Source organism: Ylistrum balloti, unplaced genomic scaffold (genome assembly GCF_031769215.1).
Source record: "Ylistrum balloti isolate Yb309-2 unplaced genomic scaffold, AGI_CSIRO_Ybal_v1 Utg370184, whole genome shotgun sequence".
Classification (NCBI taxonomy): Eukaryota; Metazoa; Mollusca; class Bivalvia; order Pectinida; family Pectinidae; genus Ylistrum; species Ylistrum balloti.
In genome coordinates, this window is record NW_026782168.1 from 50,589 (window position 1) to 77,038 (window position 26,450).

General features: G+C 34.6%; 2 protein-coding genes across 2 annotated transcripts; one reads left to right on the forward strand and one right to left on the reverse strand.

Moving 5' to 3' along the window:
• Nucleotides 1–2,444: 2,444 nt before the first annotated feature.
• Nucleotides 2,445–12,351, reverse strand: LOC132551183 (protein PBDC1-like). The gene is made up of 6 exons (XM_060215290.1): nucleotides 12,303–12,351; nucleotides 10,302–10,367; nucleotides 7,243–7,302; nucleotides 6,747–6,887; nucleotides 6,461–6,572; nucleotides 2,445–4,477 (listed from the first exon to the last, which is right to left on the reverse strand). The coding sequence occupies exons 1-6, from the start codon at nucleotides 12,324–12,326 to the stop codon at nucleotides 4,371–4,373; spliced, it is 510 nt and encodes a 169-aa protein (XP_060071273.1). The 5' UTR covers nucleotides 12,327–12,351; the 3' UTR covers nucleotides 2,445–4,370.
• A 574-nt stretch (nucleotides 12,352–12,925) lies between these two features.
• On the forward strand, nucleotides 12,926–24,928 carry LOC132551197 (coiled-coil domain-containing protein 125-like). Its single transcript, XM_060215307.1, has 12 exons — nucleotides 12,926–13,352; nucleotides 14,934–14,995; nucleotides 17,164–17,250; nucleotides 17,915–17,974; nucleotides 18,452–18,537; nucleotides 18,953–18,990; nucleotides 19,372–19,413; nucleotides 20,008–20,171; nucleotides 22,064–22,171; nucleotides 23,023–23,218; nucleotides 24,378–24,508; nucleotides 24,812–24,928. Exons 1-12 carry the CDS (start codon nucleotides 12,926–12,928, stop codon nucleotides 24,926–24,928), a joined length of 1,518 nt encoding a protein of 505 aa, XP_060071290.1.
• Nucleotides 24,929–26,450: the final 1,522 nt, after the last annotated feature.

Sequence of the window (26,450 nt, forward strand, 5' to 3'; positions counted from 1 at the left end):
ACCTCTAACACAAGTTTACTTATCTCGCCACCAAAGTTTCTAGAAAGTATGAGGGCTGATTGATAAGTTGTGAGCCTTGTATTGAAGAAATTGAGCAGGGATGTCCTTTTTCAACTCTACTTTTCCCTGACTGTTTCAGGTTGTGTACCCAAAGACTGGTGTAATTTGGTCAATAAAATTCAAAGAAGTGGCACTCCAAAGTAAATAAGACAATTGACTTTTGCAAAATGGACAAAATCACTGAAAGAGCAGTGATTCAATATTTGCATAAGAAAGGTCTAGCACCTAAGGATAGCCATACTGATATGGTAGCAACACAAGGGAATGATATGCTACAGTGAAAAGGTGGATGGCAGAATTGAATGGTGGCAGGCAGAGCCTTGGGGATGACGCCCATCTTGAAAGGCCTGTCACTGTGGCTGACAGGTGAGTTAGAGATATATAGCCAATACAGTTGGAATTTCACAGGAAGAAGTGCAGTCCATTTTTACGGAAGATCTTGCAATGAGAAAGCTCTCCGCCAGATGGGTCCCCAAGATTTTTGACAGTTTATCAGCAGCACAGACTTTGGCGCATGCTAATATGAACCTTACAAAGGCAGATCCAGCTAACTTTCTGCAAAGATTTAAGATTATGGATGAAATGTGGATCCATCATTTCACCTCAGGGGCCTGTCCATTTAGTCAGTCATGTCATGATGTTCTAGGATAGAAAATCCCTTCCATTGATCCTTTTCATCTTTTTAGGATTTTCATGCACTTATTGGAAGTTTAATTCCCCGTTTTTGTCATAAAGATTGCATACAAAACAATGAGGTTCATCATACAGAATCTACTATGAAGTTTAGTTTCTTGATGTTGAGTACATTTATTCTTATTAAATTTTCAGTGCAGCGTCCGTCAAGGCGGGGTCCTCATCAAAATAATATCAACAAGTTGAACATGGAATTCATATGTAGCGTAAATGTCATTTGACTTTATAACTGTTTTATTATGGCAAAACAACATAGTATTAGTTACTATGGTAAACAAATCTGAATACCCACATAGCCAGTTACATACAACTAAATCTGAATACCCATACAGACAGTCACATACAACTAAATCTGAATACCCACACAGCTAGTTACATACAACTAAATCTGAATACCCACACAGCCAGTTACATACAACTAAATCTGAATACCCACACAGCCAGTTACATACAACTAAATCTGAATACCCACACAGCTAGTTACATACAACTAAATCTGAATACCCACACAGCTAGTTACATACAACTAAATCTGAATACCCACACAGCCAGTTACATACAACTAAATCTGAATACCCACACAGCTAGTTACATACAACTAAATCTGAATACCCACACAGCCAGTTACATACAACTAAATCTGAATACCCACACAGCTAGTTACATACAACTAAATCTGAATACCCACACAGCCAGTTACATACAACTAAATCTGAATACCCACACAGCCAGTTACATACAACTAAATCTGAATACCCACACAGCTAGTTACATACAACTAAATCTGAATACCCACACAGCCAGTTACATACAACTAAATCTGAATACCCACACAGCTAGTTACATACAACTAAATCTGAATACCCACACAGTCAGTTACATACAACTAAATCTGAATACCAATACAGACAGTCACATACAACTAAATCTGAATACCCATACAGCCATATACAGCCAGTCACATACAACTAAATCTGAATACCCATACAGCCATATACAGCCAGTCACATACAACTAAATCTGAATACCCATACAGCCAGTCGCAAAACTAAATCTGAATACCCATACAGCCAGTCGCAAAACTAAATCTAAATACCCACACAGCTAGTTACATACAACTAAATCTGAATACCCATACAGCCAGTTACATACAACTAAATCTGAATACCCACACAGCCAGTTACATACAACTTAATCTGAATACTCACACAGTCAGTTACATACAACTAAATCTGAATACCCATACAGCCATATACAGCCAATCACATACAACTAAATCTGAATACCCACACAGTCAGTTACATACAACTAAATCTGAATACCCACACAGCCAGACACATACAACTAAATCTGAATACCCATACAGCCAGTCACATACAACTAAATCTGAATACCCATACAGACAGTCACATACAACTAAATCTGAATACCCATACAGCTAGTTACATACAACTAAATCTGAATACCCACACAGCCAGTTACATACAACTAAATCTGAATACCCATACAGCCAGTCACATACAACTAAATCTGAATACCCATACAGCTAGTTACATACAGCTAAATCTGAATACCAATACAGACAGTCACATACAACTAAATCTGAATACCCATACAGCCATATACAGCCAATCACATACAACTAAATCTGAATACCCATACAGACAGTCACATACAACAAACAAATCGTACAATGTACAATCTTTTTTTTTTAATATCAAAGCACATAGCAGCAAGGACAACATATCATAACAACATAATTATTATATTGAAATAAAAGAACATGCTCTCAAAGCATGTCGGTGAAAACTTTGAAACAATCTGCACATACAAATATCAAAATCATGATATTTCTTGCACAGTTTTTTATATTTTGACTATAATGTAAAAGTAATGTCTTTATTTCAAAGCATGTCGCATTATACTTAAAGGGACGAAATGGTTAGATTTTCATTTCATAACTTGTAAAAAGCATTGCAACATTTCAATATCTGTTAAAAGTTGTGCACTTCCTGTTGATTATAATATTTAATAGTTTGGATAACCATTCTATTAAAACATCAACAAATTAAAATCAAATCGTCAAAAAATTAAAATGAAATAGAAGCAATCCAACACTAATTTATATCATTATCGTTTGGAGAGTGTAAACATGATGAACTCTGCTATCAATACAGCAAACTGCAGTAGACACAACAGCAAGTGTTCACCAGTGTTAGTTTGAAGCTGATAATCTTTATCGACTTTTCTTAAAATTGCTATAATTTTGTGAATAGTCTAACTTTAGGCAATGCAACCCTTACCCAAAATAATACGCATAGAAAAAAATAAAATCTTACCATTTAGTCCCTTTAACACATCAAATGCACCATCAACTAGAGAAGGTTTGCGAAACATGAATGCCTCGACTGCAATTTTCATTGCAATGAAACTTAAAACAAAAATCTACGAAAATATCAGTCTGAAGTCTAGGGCCAAACAAGGTCAAATGTCACAGAAATCTGAAACGAAAAACTGAACTCCACTGAACCATTAAGTGCCTCCAGGCTATAAAACAACAATCATGAACAATGAATGACAATGGAAGTGACACAAATTCTTGCTATATAAGGATGGAAGGAAGCTGGGAAGACATTGATGCAACTGCACTTGAAATAGGAAATTTCAAACTTGTTATAAATAGTTTCTGTAAAAAAAAATAATTTCTTCTGTTTTGATATCTATGTCAGAAAAAAGTTTCTATCATAATAGATTATCTGACTGACCTGGAAATTTTATTTCTATTTTTCCATCTTTGGTAGATCAACAGCAATAAGGCAAATTAGAGATAATTTATAAATCATCAAACATACTGTTTCCAGTATGTTTTCCTGCATCAAACATACCACAAAGCCATAGAGAAAACCCTACAAAAAGTCATCACATGCAAATGAATGCAAGTGTTCAAGATTTCTGGCGTTTATTATGAACATTCAAGTATAGGAAATAAATGTATCAAGTTACAACACAATTCATAGTCTTCATGACATGTAGAATTATCACAGGTGTTTTAGGTGTAGCCAATAATATGTCCTCTGATTTCAGTGAAATAATAAAAATTTTCAGATGAAATTTTACACACCAAAACTATTCTGTATAGGACACCATTGCCTACAAATGTAGAAACCCTGTGTATGGAGACTCGGAGAGGAACCAAATACAGAACCCACAAATAAAGGGAAGGCTTTCAAAGATAGGAACTGACAATAAACCAGTTACAGCATATTTGATAAATCAAGTCATTATCATGCCAAGTAAAGTCTTAACCCTAAAAAAACAGCAGGAATCGAAGTCATACAAATGTGTTCTAATATAGACACAAATATGTTTGGAGTAGCTCCATTCTGGCTCAGTTTGTTAGCATTTCACATCTGTTGGGTTGAGATTCAGTACCAAGGCACATCTTCTCAGGTAGTCCATGTTTCATACAGCAGTGAAAAGGAGTCTTTACTTCTCTTTTGTTAGGACCACAATGTTTATATCAAACTACATATGTTTGCAATAACACTATAATTTGTATGTCAATTGCAAATGTCATTCAAATTATTCAATTTAATGAAAATGTAACAATTTTTGTGCTATGAACTTGATTCTTCTTTCTGTTTCTTTGCATTTTCCCTTACAGCTACATTGTGACCTTCACGATTTCTTGCTATCTCAATGGCCAGAAACTGGACTCTTAAAACTGAAAATTAATAACATAATACCATCAACAACAATAACCGATCTTAGACAAAGCATTATGGCCTGAATAATGACAGATTTGATTGCTTAAATAAAGGATACTCCTAGATAGTATTCAGTACTCATAAGCAGTGTTAAGCCTGAACAATAACAGATTTGATCATTTACACAAAGGATAAACCTGAACAATAACAGATTTGATAGTTTACACAAAGAATACTGCTAGGCAGTGTGAAGCCTGAACAATAACAGATTTGATAGTTTACACAAAGGATACTGCTAGGCAGTGTGAAGCCTGAACAATAACAGATTTGATAGGTTACCCATGGGATATTGGTACTCATAGGTAGTGTGAAGCCTGAACAATAACAGATTTGATAGTTTACACAAAGAATACTGCTAGGCAGTGTGAAGCCTGAACAATAACAGATTTGATAGGTTACCCATGGGATATTGGTACTCATAGGTAGTGTGAAGCCTGAACAATAACAGATCTGATAGTTTACACAAAGGATACTGCTAGGCAGTGTGAAGCCTGAACAATAACAGATTTGATAGTTTACCCAACAATAACAGATTTGATAGTGTTACACAAAGTGTGAAGCCTGAACAATAACAGATTTGATAGTTTACTGCTAGGCAGTGTGAAGCCTGAACAATAACAGATTTGATAGTTTACACAAAGGATACTGCTAGGCAGTGTGAAGCCTGAACAATAACAGATTTGATAGTTTACACAAAGAATACTGCTAGGCAGTGTGAAGCCTGAACAATAACAGATCTGATAGTTTACACAAAGAATACTGCTAGGCAGTGTGAAGCCTGAACAATAACAGATTTGATAGTTTACACAAAGAATACTGCTAGGCAGTGTGAAGCCTGAACAATAACAGATCTGATAGTTTACACAAAGATACTCCTAGGCAGTGTGAAGCCTGAACAATAACAGATTTGATAGTTTACACAAAGATACTCTGAGGCAGTGTTAAGCCTGAACAATAACAGATTTGATAGTTTACACAAAGAATACTGCTAGGCAGTGTGAAGCCTGAACAATAACAGATCTGATAGTTTACACAAAGAATACTGCTAGGCAGTGTGAAGCCTGAACAATAACAGATCTGATAGTTTACACAAAGAATACTGCTAGGCAGTGTGAAGCCTGAACACAAAGAATACTGCTAGGCAGTGTGAAGCCTGAACAATAACAGATTTGATAGTTTACACAAAGGATACTGCTAGGCAGTGTTAAGCCTGAACAATAACAGATTTGATAGTTTACACAAAGAATACTGCTAGGCAGTGTTAAGCCTGAACAATAACAGATTTGATAGTTTACACAAAGATACTCCTAGGTAGTGTGAAGCCTGAACAATAACAGATTTGATAGTTTACACAAAGATACTCTGAGGCAGTGTTAAGCCTGAACAATAACAGATTTGATAGTTTACACAAAGGATACTGCTAGGCAGTGTCTGAACAATAACAGATTTGAGATATTGGTACTAACAGATCTGAGTCCAGATAGTTTACACAAAGGATACTGCTAGGCAGTGTGAAGCCTGAACAATAACAGATTTGATAGTTTACACAAAGGATACTGCTAGGCAGTGTTAAGCTTGAACAATAACAGATTTGATAGGTTACCCATGGGATATTGGTACTCATAGGTAGTGTGAAGCCTGAACAATAACAGATTTGATAGTTTACACAAAGGATACTGCTAGGCAGTGTTGAGTCTGAACAATAACAGAGTTGATACTTTACACAAAAGACCCTAGTAGGCAGTGAAAAACCTGAAATGAGTACACAATGGAGACTCAGTCAATGTGACATTTATCTCTCTTTATCCTCTCATTCACTAACTGAAATCTCACAATATCTAGATGTATATTTGTGGCTTCAGCTACCTCATCAATATTGGAATATTTAAGCATTATTGATATATTACGGCACATTATCAATAAGAATATCATGTGTATACCTAGCATTGTGTTGTTATCAGAGATATCTCCAGAACTATCTCTGCGTAACAGTGTTCCAAAATTATAATCTTCTACTTCACCTTCATAGCTCTGTACAAATTCACGCCATACCTGTAAAATATAATTTACGAAAAGATTTATCTATTATCTTATTTAAACAAGTGCAGATTAATTCATAATTAGAATCTGATAGGTTGCATCACAGTATGAATAGAAATTGAAAATTATTCATGAGTAAACAGGTTCACTTGTATATCATTCTTGTAAGTGTAAATGTTAACATACAGATTTTGCATCACTTGTTTTCAAACTAGTCTCATCAATGACATCAATCGCCATGTCTGGGAAAGTTTTCCGAAAGTGTTCATACATCACATCATCCTTGTTTGTCAGTCTCAGCAAGGGAGTGTCAACGGAACACAGCAACTATATCAGGTTAATGTAGGAAAATGAATTTATTTTCAAAATATTACATTTAGACTAAGAAACATAATTCGAAAGTCAGATCAAAAATATATTTAAAGCCTCTTATTTTGTCAAATTAACAGCACCACCACATTCAAATTTCAAAAAACACTGCACTTTATAGCTATAACCATATAATACTATCACTAAAGTTCACTTATTAACCAATAACTTTAGAAATAAGCATACAGAAATTTAAAAACACCTTGCAAAGTTGCATGAAATTCATTATACACCTTCTTATTGTATATTTTCAATATCGTAAGGAAATGTGAGGCTCATAAAACGATATCAAATTCTTTGATATTAAACTTACATTAAAATAAACTTCTGCATGACTGTAAGCTTTCATAGCCCACTGCATTTCAAGATTTACCTAAAGAAAAAAAAACATCATATTCTTTGATCATAAAAAGAAGAGCTAAAACAATTAATAATCTGTATGAAAAAACAGGTGCGCATCCTCAGCTCATAATAAAACTGTTTACCAAACTTTATCTGTACTACCGTAAATTTGTGGGTATAGTGTGCACTCGGGTATAGTGTGCAGGTACTTTTTTGGGGTCAGATTAAAAAAAAAAAATTCTACAGAAACATTAATTGATTACTGGTTACCGCGATGAAACAGTTGTGGTTTGATCCATTGATAATTAGGAAACCATAATCATCCTGACCCCAACATATTTAATTACCTTATGTAAACAAATTCACACCGGTGCCTGACTTAACAAGCATGAAAGGCTTGGCTAATTGGATATTTAACGGTTCTTAACAGGTAACAAACATGTTGAGTATGAGCAGATTGATGACACCTGGCTTCGGCTGAATGCGCACTATTGCTCAGAAAACGATGTTGTTTTAACTGCCTGAAAAGTAACTGGGTAACTGAAATATTTAGAAAGGCCATAACTCCATTGAAATGAGAAAGAAACAACAGTGCATGTCCTGATGTCATACTGATGATGCATATCAAATGTGAAGTGAATCTAGTTTAAAAACCTCATCTGGCATTAACTTTTTCCTTTTAACAACTTCCCAATTACCATTGGACCAAAGTTAAACTGTGAAAAGAGTTGATTTATTCAGCTTTTTATCAGTAAAATTCCAAAAGGGTCATATACATCTGTATCTGCTGTATAATAATGAGCAAATGTGGTTAAAAATGCAAAAGGAGTTGGTATTGCAACATTGGAATGAAAGGTGGACAGAAAGAGGATTCACTTTATCCTTTCATTCATTCAACTGAGAGATAAAAAAGGGTCATTCCTACAAGACTGCTATTTTTTTCCATTCATATTAAACTGAAACAAACTTCTAGACTATAATGAAAACAATAGGAGATGCTTTTCGAAACAAGAGATCCCAGAGGGATCTTGGCGCCCACCATTTGAGGATCTGTTTTCAGTTCTTGAAGATTTGTTTATTTTTCGTTTGTTTGTTACAGGTGTTGTAAATGTTCATGTTCTGGTCTTCACTGAATGTACTCAATGATGGCACAAGATATTTTTATTAAGCACCTATTAGTAAATATCATTTGAAAAAGATCCCAAAGTATTATTAGATAGCAGTCAGTTACAGGTGGATAATGGACAATATGCTTGTGCTGTATTACTGTCGACATCCAAGACGGCTACCTGTGGGCCACCTTGATTTCAAATCAGTCCAAAAAAGGTACAATGCATAACTAGGGACCAAGGGAAACCAATATCTATGAAATATCAGAAGGATCCATCCAGTACTTCCTCAGATATAGCAGTAACAAGATTTTACTCTCAAAATCCAAGATCGTTGCCTGTCAGCCATCTTGATTTCAGATCAGTCCAAAAAGGTATAATGCACAACTTGGAACCAAAGGTAACCTGCATATGAAATTTGAGAAAGATCCATCCAGTACTTTCCAAGAAATAGCAGTAACAAACTTTTACATTCAAAATCCAAGATGGCCACCTGTCTGCCATCTTGAATTCGAATCAGTCCAAAAAAGGTACAATGCACAACTAGGGACCCAGGGGAAACTGCATATGAAATTTGAGAAAGATCCATCCAGTACTTTACAAGAAATAGCAGTAACAAACTTTTACTTCCAAAATCCAAGATGGCTGCCTGTCGGCCATCTTGAATTCGAATCAGTCCAAAAAAGGTACAATGCACAACTAGGGACCAAGGGGAAACTGCATATGGAATTTGAGAAAGATCCATCCAGTACTTTCCAAGAAATAGCAGTAACAAACTTTTACATCCAAAATCCAAGATGGCCACCTGTCGGACATATTGAATTCAAATCAGTCCAAAAAAGGTACAATGCACAACTAGGGACCAAGGGAAACCAATATCTATGAAATATCAGAAGGATCCATCCAGTACTTCCTCAGATATAGCAGTAACAAGATTTTACTCTCAAAATCCAAGATCGTTGCCTGTCAGCCATCTTGATTTCAGATCAGTCCAAAAAGGTATAATGCACAACTTGGAACCAAAGGGAACCTGCATATGAAATTTGAGAAAGATCCATCCAGTACTTTCCAAGAAATAGCAGTAACAAACTTTTACATTCAAAATCCAAGATGGCTGCCTGTCGGCCATCTTGAATTCGAATCAGTCCAAAAAAGGTACACTGCACAACTAGGGACCAAGGGGAAACTGCATATGAAATTTGAGGAAGATCCATCCAGTCCTTTCTCAGAAATAGCGGTAACAAACTTTTACTTCCAAAATCCAAGATGGCTACCTGTCAGCCATCTTGAATTCGAATCAGTCCAAAAAAGGTACAATGCACAACTAGGGACCAAGGGACAACTGCATATGAAATTTGAGGAAGATCCATCCAGTCCTTTCTCAGAAATAGCGGTAACAAACTTTTACTTCCAAAATCCAAGATGGCTACCTGTCGGCCATCTTGAATTCGAATCAGTCCAAAAAAGGTACAATGCACAACTAGGGACCAAGGGGAACCTGCATATGAAATTTGAGAAAGATCCATCCAGTACTTTTCCAGAAATAGCGGTAACAAGAATTGTTTACGGACGGACGGACCACAGACGCAGGGTGATTTGAATAACCCACCATCTATTAGATGGTGGGCTAACAAGCAAATATATATATATTTTTTTTAAATTTGTACATCATCATATACAAAGATGTATTAACTACAAATATAGATATTTCTTAAAAAAAAAATTACATTTATTACATGTACCATATAACAATGAAAATTTTAAGACCTTTTGTCATAAAATGAATTAATAATTTTCCAACTGATTCAGAATCACATTACTTTAATTATGTCACTGCAACGATTTCAACATGCATTAATCCATTAAAGATTTGTGTAAATGTAATTCTCAATCTATAAACATTCAACTGTTATATACTTACATCGTTCTGATATTTTGAGGCATCAGTACTTGGTGCATTAGCTGGTGCTGTCATCTGATTCACATTCTGTCAAAATTACAACATACAAAATAATTCAATGCCATTTTTCTCTATGTGACTAAAATAATGATGTATGGGTCTGTTAGTTCTAAAATATGTTCATTTCACAGCACTAGAATGTATCATACAAGGAATGGAATAATGCCCAGTGGAAGCTAATGTGATGTACCTGGTATGCTTTAGAGTTTGATCACTAAACTGTGATATCATCGAAGCCCCCATTTGTTGTTATTCAATCTTATCTACCTTACCTGTGCCCCTTTCACTTCTAAGGTATTATTTATGTAAACTTAGGTCTGACAAGTGAAAAGTGAAACTCATTGTTTAACAAAACAATTATAAAAATAAATTAAAACTAAGTATCATTAAGTTACTTATGTTAAATGTAGAATAACTCAGCTTTTTATTGCCATTCATTTGAAAACAAATTTCTTATAATTTTGGACTAAAAGTGATATACAATATGTGTTTTTTGTTTTCAAAATACATAAAGATAATAAAAATTATCAGTTACAATAGTAACCCTTTTCAATTTGAAAATTATCCAGCTTTCTACTACTATTCATTTTGCAACAAAATTAAGCATATGAACTTCATGATAAAAATTGCATGTAAACACAACAATGCTAGGTAACTCACATTGATTTGCCGAAGCTTCACAAACATATACAAAAGTGTAGCTCCTGAATGCCTGAGTGGAGCTCTTCAAACGCTAGAGTTTGGGAATTAAAATTTGTGACTGGGCAGAGTTACCATCCCTCCCACATGTGTTGCATTTATGAAGAGATCAAGCGACTGTGTGGAAAAGATATGTGTTACCTACATACCACAATTATCGCTGTGGTGTATGCTTTGTTCCAATATTTGCTTGACACAATTTGTGATTTAAATCTTTCAGGGTTAGAAAAATCCACTCGTCCACTCCTCTAGATGAGTCAAAGCTACTTGCGGGCAAGTGATTTGTTTCAGCTACTTGTCCGGCGGGCGAGTGAAATTTGTAGTTCTGACTATTGAATATTCCATAAAAAATTATGTTTATCAACCCTTAAAACTAATTTAAATCCATTGATGTAGTATCCTTGTTTACACGTGTCAAGACTCTGGCTGATCCAGACTACGCGAAAACCTATTACGTCACCACATATTACTTTATAATAGAATCATGTCAACTGCATACTGACTATCATCTGTGAGAAGATAATACAGTAAAGAAGACACAAGTAGAAAAAAAATTGACCAATCAGTATCTAAATCCAACTCTAGATTTTTATCTACGACAAGACTCCTACTTTTTATTTGCTTTATAATAAATACAGTATGCTGAATCTTTACCTTGTTTCTGCTCGATTTCTCTGCTCCAGTGATTGTAAATTTATTCACTTAGCAAATGCTACGCTCTTTTTAGGCTTTGCCTTTTTCATATCACTAACATATGTAAATGTAACATCCCTGATTATTTATCATGATACAAGTTCATGTGAACAGTCATAGTTATAAGTAGCCCAATGTTAAGTCTATTTTGCATTGGACCGAAAAGTTTTGTCTCTAAAATGTTCAAATGTTCGATGTCAATATTCAAGCTAAATGCTATTTACATTACATTTTCACTTATAATGCCCATTTCGAATGTGAATATTGACGTTAAATTAGAATGTTAAAGACAGGACTTTTCAGTCTAATTTCATTTTTTCGATAAAAGTCTGACATTCTGTCAATCAGAATATAAAATAATTGGTATAGAAACAACCCGAATACTATAATACAAGCACGTGTCCGACTCCCATAGTATCTGAGGCACTTATGTGTGCATCTGTATACAGGTGCCAGATTTTCGAATGTCAACCTATTAAACGTTGACATGTGGTCGTAAGAACGGTCAGAAAGTTAGGTAATAAGTTTCAGACATATCAATCCATAATATAACTTAAGAAAGTTATTTACCAATCCTTCCAAATCGAACGACATGCTGCGATTTTTGGTGTTCTGCGTCAAATGAACGCTCTCAAATAAATGTATTGAAAATCCGCCCAAAACAAACCCATATCTGATTGAGATGATTGGATGGTCTAAATGCTGAATGTAAGAATCCGCTATTTCACTATCATAATTATAAATATGAACATAAGATATTGTTTGCTATATGGATATCATTCATTCACAGACATAAATAGTTTTATAATATATCAAGGGATTCGGATACAAAAAGATCAGATATTATTAGATATCCGGATAATATTCATCCTGATTTGTTAACTAGATTAGCCTCGACTGTTTACATTTGAAAATCGATGAAATCCATACGCATTTTAATACTGACGCTTAAAACGTAACAATGGCGCTTAAAAATATCATGTCATAAATTCAGTCTGACGTATATATTAGACATTTATCAGGAAAATGATTTATCATCTGATTGTTTTTGTATTTTTTGAAGAACTATATTTTTTGTAAGGTCTTCCTGTTTACAGGTGTTGTTCGGTCTTCCACGACTGCCGATTTCCCATATGTAATCTGCCGTTGTTTACAAATGAAATTAACTACTACGACTGTGTTGAGGCATCGTCATGTCGCTTGATGCAACTTCAGAAGAAAACAGTTCAGAAAATGGTGATTTGGGGCTTGGCGAAGGGTTGCGTCCCGGAGCCCTCCCAAAAATATTAAAAGATTGGAAGGTGAAGAAAACGCCGAAACAATCGGAGAAATATTTACCAGATGATTTTTACTGCGATGAATTGCATGCGCCGATTCAGAGTAAATCACGGCTGATATTTCCTAAAAGAACGAAAACACTTAGTCAATCTTCAATCGAATCTGATAATGTGAGTGAAAATGGGAATGACGATAACTTTCCAACGTTTGCAGATATTCCTTATGGAACTTCACTTAAACAACAAAAGAGGCTTTTTGCAAAAGATCTCTCCAATATAAGACAGAGATGTGTTTCTTTAGATTCCTCATCACAGATGTTTATTCCTGATGGTTATTCAAAAAGTAAGTAGTGATAAGTCCATTTCTCTTGTATTTGCAGTAATATTCTTGACCACTTTTTGCTGTTAGTACAGTAATATTATGTCTGATGCTGACCACCAGAATCCCCTCCAACATGGATATCAGCAATTTCAAGTTTTGGAAATTGAACCCTTGGAACTTGTTGAAAATGTTACAAAAATATTGAAAGTGACAAATGTGTGGATGTATTTTCTGAAATTATTTACCCCTCCCCAACCCCCACCTCAAACCTCTCCCCAAAGACCACCAAAAGGTTCTTAAAGGCTTGAGAGGCGATCAGATACCCAAAAAAGTAATGTTTTGGTCACATTCACTTCAAGAGTATGAAATAAAAAGCATTATATTGATTTTTGTGTTGTCTCATTTTTTATCGTTTTCTGGAGTTATTCCCCTTAGATGATAATGTTCTATGGAAAACTACATGGAATTAGCTTCATGTGTTCATTTTTCACTACAGTATTTCTTTTTTCTTTTTTTTTTAAACTTTGTTTTTCTTCTTTTTCAAAAGTTCAAAATTGTTTTTTTTGCTTTACGTAATTCAGGGCATTCAACTGGATGCTTTTGTGGGGGTTTGTGACCTTTTAAAGGACCGTTGCGTGTGCCGATTCAGAGACTTCTAATTCTTCTGTGCAGATGCAACAATTCTTCTTATTCTGCAAATGTACTGCAAAAGCATTCCAGTGTGGTAGGGTCGCCAGCTCTCTGGTTTGAAGGTGAAATAAGTCAGGGAGGTAGTTCACTGGATATTTCATATTCCTAAACTTCACAACATGGTGACCAAATCTTTTGTGTAGGAGTTTGTTGATCCATATTAGTTGACTGTCAAATACCTTCATGGTTAGGCCTGAAACTGCTGAAGTCTTCCTGAGTGATGATTTCAGCAACCCATACTTCTTTGGTTCTTCCGGCTTTAAATGTCGCTTCCAACTTCACATTTCTCTTGAAAATGTCTCTGGGTTTGGATGAAGATGAAATGTCATTTCTTTCAATATGGAAAATGGCACAATCAGCTCCCATTGCCTTGGTTTGTCATAGAAATTTTGGGTTCATTCTATCTGTCCTTAACCCACCTTGACCAAAAAAATATTGGTGTCAACTTCAGAAATAGGGCATACGTCTGATAATGTAGCTGCTCCTAAGTAGTATGAAAGAAGACATGGTCGTTCTGTTGTGATTTTTTTGTACTAAAGATACCACTTTTAAACAGGTATTTTTAGGTTGATTAATTTTTTTTTTAGTTTTTGTTGCTCCTGTTTCACTCCCTAGTCACACCAGTGGTTATTCCTGTTGTTTTTATACACCTGTACCCATTTAACCAGCTTGTAGGTGATGAGGCATAATCAACAAAACTCATGTATTTCAAAGTGTTGCAATAAAGAAACAATCCTCTTTTTCACTATTGTCGCCAAGCTATGAGGATGCCATCAGTAATTATAGAATTAGAAGAATTTGAAGCATAGATGAAATAAGATTAAATTATTTAAAAAAAAATTTAAGCAAGATGTATTGCTGTCATCAGTTGTAGCTTTAGAATTTTACATTATTATTTGCTCCTTTTTTCAGCAAACCTTCAGAGAAGTCTTAGTAGAGATGCAATAGAAAAAAAGTTATTTGAGGCAGAACAGGTGAGAATTTCTTGTGACTTGCACAATTATATCAATCACTATTTGTTACTATCTAGATTCACAAAAATACACCTGGCACTGAAAAATTCCAATAATGACTCAGTTTAGTAGATTAAATGTTTGAAATGTCCAAAAACAACTATATAATTGATAGTATTTGTAGGGTTAAATTTTAACAGTCATCAAAGATAGCACAATATTAAATACCCAGCAATCATTTAACATCAATAAAAATAACAGGAAATCTGTGTTATGTGCCTATATAGATATACACAAAACCGAATATCTGGAATCGTACCATCTTCATCCGCAAAGATGCCTTTGCCCACAAATAATCCCTTCCTCATTTTTCTGATTTTTATTGAATTATTAATACTAGAATAGTAAGCTAAAATGCTGAACTTTGTGTACTAGGGGAGGGGCTTATTTTAGGATAAATAGAAAATGTATAATTTATTGAAAGCAGTTATAAATAAGTTGGTCCTGATTCATCTGCCACCAAACAATATGACCTTGAGACATAGACTACTAGACAGGCCTGAAGGTATTTACCACTTAACTAGCCTTCATTCTTCTCCAATGATAAGGGGACATCAGACAGCCCAAATAAGGTTATCGTACTTGGGATCTTGATTCTGTTTCTGTGCTTTTCCCTCCTCATTATGTCCTTCATGGCATTTGCTTCACTACAACGTTGACTGTTGGAAGGATCATGAACCCCACAAAAACAAAATGATATTGAGACATTGGCCACCAGTCTGACTTACCTTGAGGCAGAGACTTCATGGCTGATCTTGAAGCAGTGACCACCAGACTGACATTGATACAGTGAATACCAAACTGCCGTTGTGGAAGTGACTTCCAGACTGACCTTGGAGCATTGACCACTGGACTGTTTTAGAAGCAGTAACCACTAGCCTGATTGTGAGGCAGGGACTACCAAATTTACCTTGAAAAGAAGTGTTTTCCAGATTGACCTTGGAGCATTGACCACCAGACTGAACCTGTGTTAATTTTGATATAAATTAAATTTTGATTGTTATTTTCTTCCATCAAAATTCCTAATTTGTAGACTGACATATGTAATAATAACTTATGACAAAGATCTATTTTGAACAAGATGATAATATTAATGCTATTGGAATGGATTTGACCTTGACCTATTTTGAAAATCATTGAAGAGTGATAAAAAAATCTGGTGAGAAATACAGTCAATTGGCCACTTATTGTTGTATGAAATGTTTCAATTGACTAATAAAATGCTATCTTCTACAGCTCATATGATATCACAGTCTGTCTGTATGTGTTCTATTTCTTGTCATACCATGGCCCCTGACCTGAAACTTTGTAACTTTGTAAATGGATTGAGAACTAGATTAATGTAGAAGGAGTTGGTGTTTCAGTAAAAGAAGGAGTTGGTGTTTCAGTAAAAAAATCACCTCAAAATCGAAGTCATAACAGGTAGAAATAGATATTAGCTTATCATGGCTGTGGCCTGCATATTGGACATATTTTCTAAACATGGCAGTTTTGGCCACAATCGAAAGATTATTACCTCACCAAGATGAAGGTCAAAGGAGAAAGACAGAGGTCAAATGTATGTAATCTGGTAAGTCTGATGTTGAATTGTTTAGAGTCACAAGAAAGCATGTGACTGAAAGACAAAGTCAACAGGCCAAAGGTCAAAATCACAGAAAGTAGTCTTTTTTTATTATTTTAAAACTGATAAATTTATGTTATGAAACACAGCTAAAGACAAAATGTAAAGTCTTAGTCACTGGGAAATTATCAATTATAAGGATGACTCAGATAAAATTTTGTCTTTCTTTAAGGATAAATATTTTGTAAACTTATTAAGAAATAAACAGGTTCACTTGCTGTAGGTCAGAGGGGTTCAATTCGATGCTTGTTCACATGGAATCCTGTTAATTATCAGCCAAGAAATCATTACCAGTTAATGAAAAAAAAAATTCTTTAAAGAAAAAAGTGTTAGTTAGAAATATTGACCTAAATGTGATGTTAAGTCTTGGCACAAAGTTAAAGTTAGAAAAATATAGATAGTTAAAAAATGGTAAAATGGTTATGCAATTCAAAAGTAGATATGCTTCAATAGTAAATATGATGATATTGAACATGGAAAACTGAAGTATTTTGTTTTGCAATTATAGGAAGTTGAAGAACTGAAGATAGATTTGGAAATATATCACAAACGACTGGAGGCAAAATATCAAGCTATTGCTATTTTAAAAACACAGGTAAGATACATCTATATATATATATATAAAGTCAGGAAAGGGCTGATCTTGTCTTACTCCACACATTCATAACTTTACACAAATCATTTCTTCTATTCATATTTAGATTTTTGATATCCCTAGAAAGTGTAGGAGTAAAACACAGTGTCATCAGCAGAATGGTCAAAATAATTGTAGATATAAAACCTGCTAGATAAGTAATATAATAAATGATCCTACCTTTTGTACTTACAATGATGAGTAAAAACAGGTCCTAATCGAAAAATACTCACACAAAACAAATGTTGATGTAGGATAAATACCCACATTTCTGGTATTGTATAGAGCCGTCCATTGAAAATGTAGTTAATTCTTGAAGTCACCTTTCTTATTTAGTTTGTTTTGGTCATCTTTTAATTTGCATTTTTCACAATTTTCCAGAAAAAAGTACCAACACTGTACTATGTTGGATGTATTAACAGATTTTTTCATGATGGTTGTCTTTAGTAACTTGAGATTTGAAATTTTTCAAGACCGATGCATGTACAGTAATAACTGAAATGGAAACTAGTACTTTATTTACTGTAAAAAGTAATGAACTTGGAATCAAATACAGTAATTTGATAAAAAGTGTGGAATATGCAAAGCTTTAAAAAAAATTTCTCAATTTGTTTCTTTACAACAGGTTTCAGAAATTGAAGAAAAGGATCAGAAGACAAAAAGCTATAGTCATTCACTTGAGAAGGTAAATTACATAGTTACTATGATCTAACAATAGTATATAAAAACAATAAACCATTTTTGTTAACAATAACCTACTTCACGCAAGTTGACTATGATGTACAAACAATTTTTGCGAAAGTTTGAATAAAAATTTGCAAATAAGCCCATCCCTATGAAAAAAAAACAAATAAAGAAAAAAAGTTTTCTTTGCCCTTCAGTAAGGCAACTCTCTGGCTTTGACCTGAGTCTGTTGTATGATATAGTGGCATGGAGAAGGAAAAAAGTGGACAATAATAGAAATTATGAATGTATAGTTATGAATTTAAAGTGAGGAACACTTATCGATTTGCTATCTAATACCTGATCAGCACCAATATGGTATTTTAAACTTGATGCATGAAAATATCTTGATATATAAAGACTCAGTTAATAAGTTGGTTATTTATTATATGCATAGCAGACATCATAAGATAAGTAATAGAGGATAACTATATTGTAGGAGGTTAACAAGCTGCACTTTGAACTGGATAAACAGGGCAGTAGTTTGGAGGATAGTCAACAGATGTGGGCTGTTCGCTTTGACAGGTCGGTTCAAATATTAATATAACATAGTCCTACAGAACTGATAAATCTAATGCCCTGGCCTATATAGTATTACAATTATTTCTGAACAATTATTATAGAATTATTTGATTTCCTCATGTTATCTCTGTATCCTGTATAATCAGGCAATCTGATGTCTCGTCATCATTGGTATGATCGTTATTTGTAAAAAATTTCAAATAGGATTAAGAATAAATATTCACTTTCGTTTTATGTTTTCTTTGTTAAAGGTAACAGTTTGTACTGCCTAAATATATATCTGGATAACAATGACAAATATTAATAACTATCATAATTGTAGGAAGGGTAAAATATTTTACATTAACCACAATCAATACACATTGACCTGTTATAAACAAAGTGTTGATACAACATGGTAACATGATTTCTATTTCAGTGTATGCAGGGATAATGTAGCTTTAACAGTATTTCAGTGTATTTGTGTGCAGGGATACAAATGTTTGAGTTAATGGCTTTAACAGAATGTGTGAGTACAAATGTTTGAGTTAAAAGACAAATGTTTGAGTTAAAGTTCACAGAATCTGTGTGAGTACAAATGCTTGGCTGCTGGTTCACAGAATGTTGTGTGAGTACAAATGTGTGAGTTTAAACGCTCACAGAATCTGTGTTCAAATGTTTGAGTTAATGGCTGCTTGTTCACAGAATCTGTGTGAGTACAAATGTTTGAGTTAATGGCTGCTTGATCACAGAATTTGTGTGAGTACAAATGTGTGAGTTAAACGCTGCTTGTTCACAGAATCTGTGTGAGTACAAATGTTTGAGTTAATGGCTGCTTGATCACAGAATCTGTGTGAGTACAAATGTTTGAGTTAAAGGCTGCTCGTTCACAGAATCTGTGTGAGTACAAATGCTTGAATTAAACGCTGCTGGTTCACAGAATCTGTGTGAGTACAAATGTTTGAATGAAAGGCTGCTGGTTCACAGAATCTGTGTAAGTACAAACATTTGAGTTATAAAGGTCACACAACGAGTAGTTTTGTCTGTGGTATTTCTTTCTCTAAAATTTTTTTAAGCTATTTCTAAAACACAAGCAAAAGCAATTGATTTTATAACTTTTAAAAAATAACTAATAAGAGTGAAACAAATAGTGTTCAGGGATGAATGGACCTGTTCTGTACCAACTTGTGTTTTATAAATTGTTGAATCAGTTGGGGCTTGATTATATGATCTGTCGTAAAATGCTGCTAATTTATATGTAAAACTGACAATTTAAAAAAATACGTTGTATAGGGAAAGATCATAATTCACTACAAATCATAACAAGTAAAAAATGGGTTTGCTGTCTTCAAAGTAATAAAATGATAGATAGACAAGTGTGGAGGTTGGGGCTATAAGTTCACCATCCTTGAAAACAGACAAATTTCTCATTCTCATTGTGTGGTAGTTGGGGAATAGATTGTGGTGTCTGATCAGTGCTTGTTCTTCATACAGGTCTGTGCCGGGAGCGAGATGAGCTTATCGCTTTGTTAGATGTTCAGGAAAGAGGGAAATATTCAAAATCAAAAAGTACGTCTTCAGATGATCAGGAGTACAGCCAATACACATCAGCTGAGGTAAAGGTCGAAGGTCATAGTAAAGGTCAAGTGTCACCTGAGGTATGTGTATATCTCTTGTTTAAGCATGAGGCATGTTACTAAACAATATGCATGATAAACAAGGGCCAAGTTCAGGTAAGTTGAACATTATACCATCATAATCAAAAGAAAATCTATAACTCACTGGTGACAAAGTCACCCATCATAAAGACAAACTCAGTAGTGACAAAGTAAGCCAACTTAAAGGACAAACCCGATAGTGACAAAGTCACCCATCATAAAGACAAACTCAGTAGTGACAAAGTCACCCATCATAAAGACAAACTCAGTAGTGACAAAGTAAGCCAACTTAAAGGACAAACCCGATAGTGAAAAAAGTCACCAATCACAAAGGACAAACTCAGTAGTGACAAAGTAAGCCAACTTAAAGGACAAACCCGATAGTGAAAAAAGTCACCAATCACAAAAGACAAACTCAGTAGTGACAAAGTAAGCCAACTTAAAGGACAAACCCGATAGTGAAAAAGTCACCAATCACAAAGGACAAACTCAGTAGTGACAAAGTAAGCTAACTTAAAGGACAAACCCGATAGTGAAAAAGTCACCAATCACAAAGGACAAACTCAGTAGTGACAAAGTAAGCCAACTTAAAGGACAAACCCGATAGTGAAAAAGTCACCAATCACAAAGGACAAACTCTTTAGTGACAAAGTAAGCCAACTTAAAGGACAAACTCGATACTGAAAAAGTCACTAATCATAAAGGACAAACTCTTTAGTGACAAAGAAAGCCAACTTTAAGGACAAACTCAGTAGTGACAAGGTTACCCATCATAAAGGACAAACTCTTTAGTGGCAAATTAAGACAACTTAGAGGACACCCTCAATAGTGATAAAGTCACACATCATTGGGGACAGACTCTAACAAATACAATGATCAGTTAAAATGGTATAGAAGGTGCAATCTCCATGTATAAGAAAGGTTTTTTTCAGGAAAATTAAAAGATAAATGAATATATCATAAAATCTATTACTAGGACATGATCATTATCACTGGAATTCTTAATTGACTATCTGGATGAGTATCAGACGAGGAGTGGACCTATTGAGATCCAAGGCTGTAATTGCATGCACATAATCATTCTTTTGTTAAGAATGCTGTAGGTGCCTGACTTAATGCAATGTTTGATTGGCCTATGTATTAAAAATGTTACCTTAGACTGTAGACATAAGCATGGAAGTTCTGATAGTTGATAAATAAGTATATATTGTTTCATCTTTGAAAGAATGTTTAATTAAAATACAATTAAAATTTTTGTGGGACAAAACTTTCTCTTCATGATTTTAAGCTCACTCAGCCCTGATGTGCTTATGGCATAGTGTGTTGTCTGTCTGTCATCCTTCCATTCTTCTGTCAATTTTTTTCCTGATAATGTTGTATAGAATTTCGCCAGAAGCATCCCTTGGGGAAGGGGAACAAATTTTTGGTATAAATGGGGGTCTTGGCCCCCATTGGCCTTAGGGTTGGAGTCCAGAAGAAGAACATTTAAAATTCTATTCTTCTTGTAGGAATTGTATTCGGCCCATATTTGGTCTGAAGCATTCTTAGGTGAAAGGGAATTGATTTTGTATAACTAATTTTGTTATAAATGGGTCTCAGCCGTCTGGTTTGGGAATACCGGGTACCCATTATCCTCTATTTGTACAGCAACCAATGTTTATTATGTTGAAATAGATTCAACTTCGATTTGTTTCCTTATATGACTCATGTCTTAAGTAGTTTTAAATAATACATAGAGGTATTAAAACATAAACTGTCAGATTAATGACATTTTCAAATTCATCATCTGATTTTAAAAAATTTTCAAATAGCTTTGAAATGTACTGGTAAATTGAAGTGAACATGATAATTATAATCATGTACAATATCTGATAATATTTCTTTTGGTACAGTTAGCAGTGATTGGTGCATGTAAATGTCGCGGCACAGAACCAGAACCATGTGGATGTGCAATGGCTGCTGCTCATCTTCGTCGAGAAATTATCAAGTGCAATGAAAAGGTAGTTCTTATCAGTAGCTGTCACCTTTATCATCTTTGAATGAAGATTTGATTTCATTCCGAATTTCAGAAAATAGATCTTTGCTTAGTTGAGTAGTACTGATTACAATTGTGATGAAATGAATATGAATAGAAAGTATTGGCTTCTGTACATTTAAAGTAAGTAATTAAAAGGAAGGGAGAGGTTGCTGTATTATGATATACTGATATCTTTATCTAACAATCCATGTCTGGTAAATCACTTGTGGGATTTATTTTCTCTTTAATATTCAAGAAGAGACAATTGCGAATTCAAATAATTCTGGATAGCATCCATGTTGATTCCATTACCAATATAGGAGTCTTATAGAATCCAGATATCTTACAGCTCATTATCATGAATTTAAAGTAATTTGCTTATCAACATTCATAAAGTCTTGCATTCGTGAATATGTCTGAAGAGGAACTAAGTACCCAGAAAATAAAAGGGATTTACAGTAATATAAACCCATGCACAGTTATATTGGAAATGCCAAAAAATAATGTTTTGTCCAGCAATAACCCCACTCCCCTACAAGGAGTGATATGTTGACACTCTGGGCTGATCATTAGTTAGATAAGGTACACTGATACACGTTGTTGCTTCTGGTTTAAAAAGTGATTTTCAGTTAATAGGATTGCCAGAGTGTGTAATTAAAATTGTAGGTAGTTTTCATCAACCTGTGTATAGAAGCATAGGTATCCCCTATGTATCTATAGGTGATACCTGAAATAGCTCAAAATACCAGACAGAGGATGAAGTTTGAACAGAGAGATTTTTAACATATTTTCTCATTTGCTGCAAGATGTGTTATGAAAATTCATGTCTGATAGAATGAGATGTACCTGCGGAGAAGAGACGAGGCCTATATGACAGCTGATGCCTACCACATGGCCTTTGAGGAGCAATTATCCAAGAGTAAAACACTCATGCTCCACATATCAGACATTGCTACTTCAGGCTCTGGACCATCCCGTGTTACTAAAGCGAAAGCTATTGTTAAACGATTCATACAGATGCTCAATGATGGTGAGTCACTCAGTTTTTGTTAGAGTTGGAAATTATTTTAATATTTTGGGGTTTTAGTGTGTATATTTTATCCCTTAGAGACAGTACCCCGGGAGTCAAAAACATCTTAATTCTACTTCGTTATCAGATGTTTTGTAAAGGGACCTGGTTGGTTATTGCTGAACTATAATGTAATACACGTTTAGGTTTCTGATATGTTGATAGTGACGTCACAGTTAGAATGATGCAGTGGCAGATGCATCCGCGATATTTCAGGGGTTATGGTCACTTTCGCTCTCTGCAGCCCTGGAATATGCCATGGCAAAATTGAAGGCACAAGCAAAGTAATCTGATTGGTTCCAGGAGAGAAAGAAAACAGACCAGTCACAGGTAGATAAGCTTCTTTTGAAGATTACAAAGGAGCGACACCCAACTACAAAGCAATTTCAATATACCATTTTGCAACCCCCTAAATTTGTTTGATGTACGTCAAAGGATCACACTTATATTTTCATCTTGTTCACAAAGCGTCGCACATGTAACCTTCAATTTTGCCATGGTATGTTCCAGGGGTGCAGAGAGCGAAAAGTGATTGCAACCCCTGGAGTATTGAGAATGTGGCAGATGACAAAGGGGAGAGACTCAGTCACATTGCCATCTCTCCTTTCTAAAGTTAATCCTGTATAGGTACAAGTGTAGATAATTTTGACATCAGTAACACTATATTAGGGTTATTATGTAAGAACTACCAACCAAAATGGAACACTCCCACCCTTATGATGTGGTCAGGTGGCGCAGTGGTAACACACTCACCTTTCACCTAGCTGTCAAGGGTTCGAATCTCAGAACAGACATGAAAAGGAAGGGGTCACCAGTCTGACCACCTTGGTTTTACCTGAGTACTCCAGTTTCCTCCCACAATAAGACCTCTCACACACTTAAATCCAGGTCAGCATGAATGATTAGTATAAGCTGCTAAAACTTTTTTCTTTACATAACTCTATAATGTCACAAAACAGACATATTTTAGTGGCATGAATTAATGTGTTCCATTTGAGGTTTAAGATGCTTTATAGAAGAACCGAAGCCTCATTTTATCAATCTGTATGGCATACTTTTATGAAATAGGAACTCACACAACACTAATTATTAGTTTTTTTTATCTGTTATTGGTTTTTAGAGGACTACAAGGCATCAATGAGAAGGGAGCAGGCTTCAGAGCAGGGAACTGACAGTAATGGGACCTGTCCCCTACCCCCAGGTGTACCCCCCATCACAGACAGGGACCTGGTCCTCGCGCTCACTGAAATAGTAAGTCTTCTTTTCATTGTTATAGTAGTTTGCTACAGATGGATAAAATGTATCATCAAGTCATTGGATATACAATTTTTGTCAGAAAGTTCTGCATCAAACATTTTTGAAATGAAATTTTTCACTGATTTTATGAAATAAGAAAGAAGAAAAAGGTACTAGAGATTGACTTAATGTTGGTCTTTCAGGAATGTATTGTGTGTCAGTAATTTCCAAAGTCACATTCACAGTAAACAGAAAATTATCTTTGTCTGCTTCACAGTTTATTGTTTACATAATATAATGTATCTCTGTTTACAACAGTTACATGATAGAACAGAAGCCTTAGCCAACAAGAAAATTGCCATACAGGTACTTGGGGATCGCATCAAACATTTAGAAGAAAAATTGGCCCTTCATGAGGAGGTATTTCAAAGTTAGAGAAATCAGTCCATGAGAAACAGAATTCCAGAGGAAGGCATATTGTTTGGTCAAATACCGTGGTAATTCTTCTGTTTGTTGCTGTAAAAAAAACAACAGCAAAAAATTTCTTTGATTGCAAACAATGAAGTCAAGGTTGGTGTCTCCAAAAGTGTTAGCAGGTGAGAACAAATCGTTTGACTGATGCAATATTGACCTTTAACCTTGATTGTGTTGACTTTGACAGAACTGCCTTCCTTGTCCATTAATAATGTTGGGAGCAACAGTGATAATTAGGTTTACATATTTGTTTTAACAGAATGTATCAAGACTCACAAAAATGTATTGTGTTAAATGGACAATTTTTTCAATAATTTTGTTTTTACTAGAAAAGAATCATTAAATTGTTTTAAATGATCAGTACAGTTATAGAAATTAAACATATTGTTTAATGAAATCTTGGTTTCATAGATTGACATTTTGATGTATTTGACAGGTAGATTTTTTCTATTCTAGGTGTGGAACCACTCCCTACCCCCAAGCCCCCCAACCCCCAATAAAAATTTTCTATGAAGCATTCTTGATTTTTGGGTCCCGAAAATTATTTATTGGATGAAGTTTCTAGTGACCATAGGGGTCGGAAGTTCAGGCAATAATTGGAACTGGTGATTGAAACATGGCATATAGGTTTTTTTTTACATGTTGTTGTATATCTACATTTTATGTACTGTTATTGTAGTGCTAAATTCTATAGGATTAATATATTTTTCTGGGAAGGGGCTTTAGTTATTGTTTTGTATTTCTATAAATATTGTTAATGTTTTAAGAATTATTTCATTATCCAGAAAATAAATTTGAAAATGTTTATAAGTTAATTTTCAAATTATCATTAAAGATACAATTAATTTTACCTAGTTACATAGATGTTATATATTAAATTAGTACTAAGGACAGAAGCCATATATGTGAAGTGCTTTGTGTAAGTATGGATGTACATATAGGGATTGCAATGAACCTAACACAGAGGGAGGCCAGGGACAGTTGTGTGTTTAAAGGGCCTGTGTATAAATGTGAATGGCATCCATCTTGAATTCCTGTTGCAAATTTGCTATGATGCATCCTTGGGACTAGAGAAATAAAACACTGTTTTATGGTAACATATGGGGAAATGTTTAATTGTAACATATGGGGATTGTTTCATGGTAACACATGGGGAATGTTTAATGGTAGCATATGGGGAAATGTTTAACGGAAGCCTATGGGGGATTGTTTAATGGTAAATATTGGGGAATGTTTAGTGATAATGTATGGGGGAATGTTTTAAGTGTAGAGCATTGGGGAAGGTTAAATGATAAAGTATGGGGAATGTTTTATGGTTGTGTATGGGTAAATGTTTAATTGTAACGTATGGGGATTGTTTAATGGTAACACATGGGGAATGTTTAATGGTAGCATATGGGGAAATGTTTAACGGAAGCCTATGGGGGATTGTTTAATGGTAAATATTGGGGAATGTTTAGTGATAATGTATGGGGGAATGTTT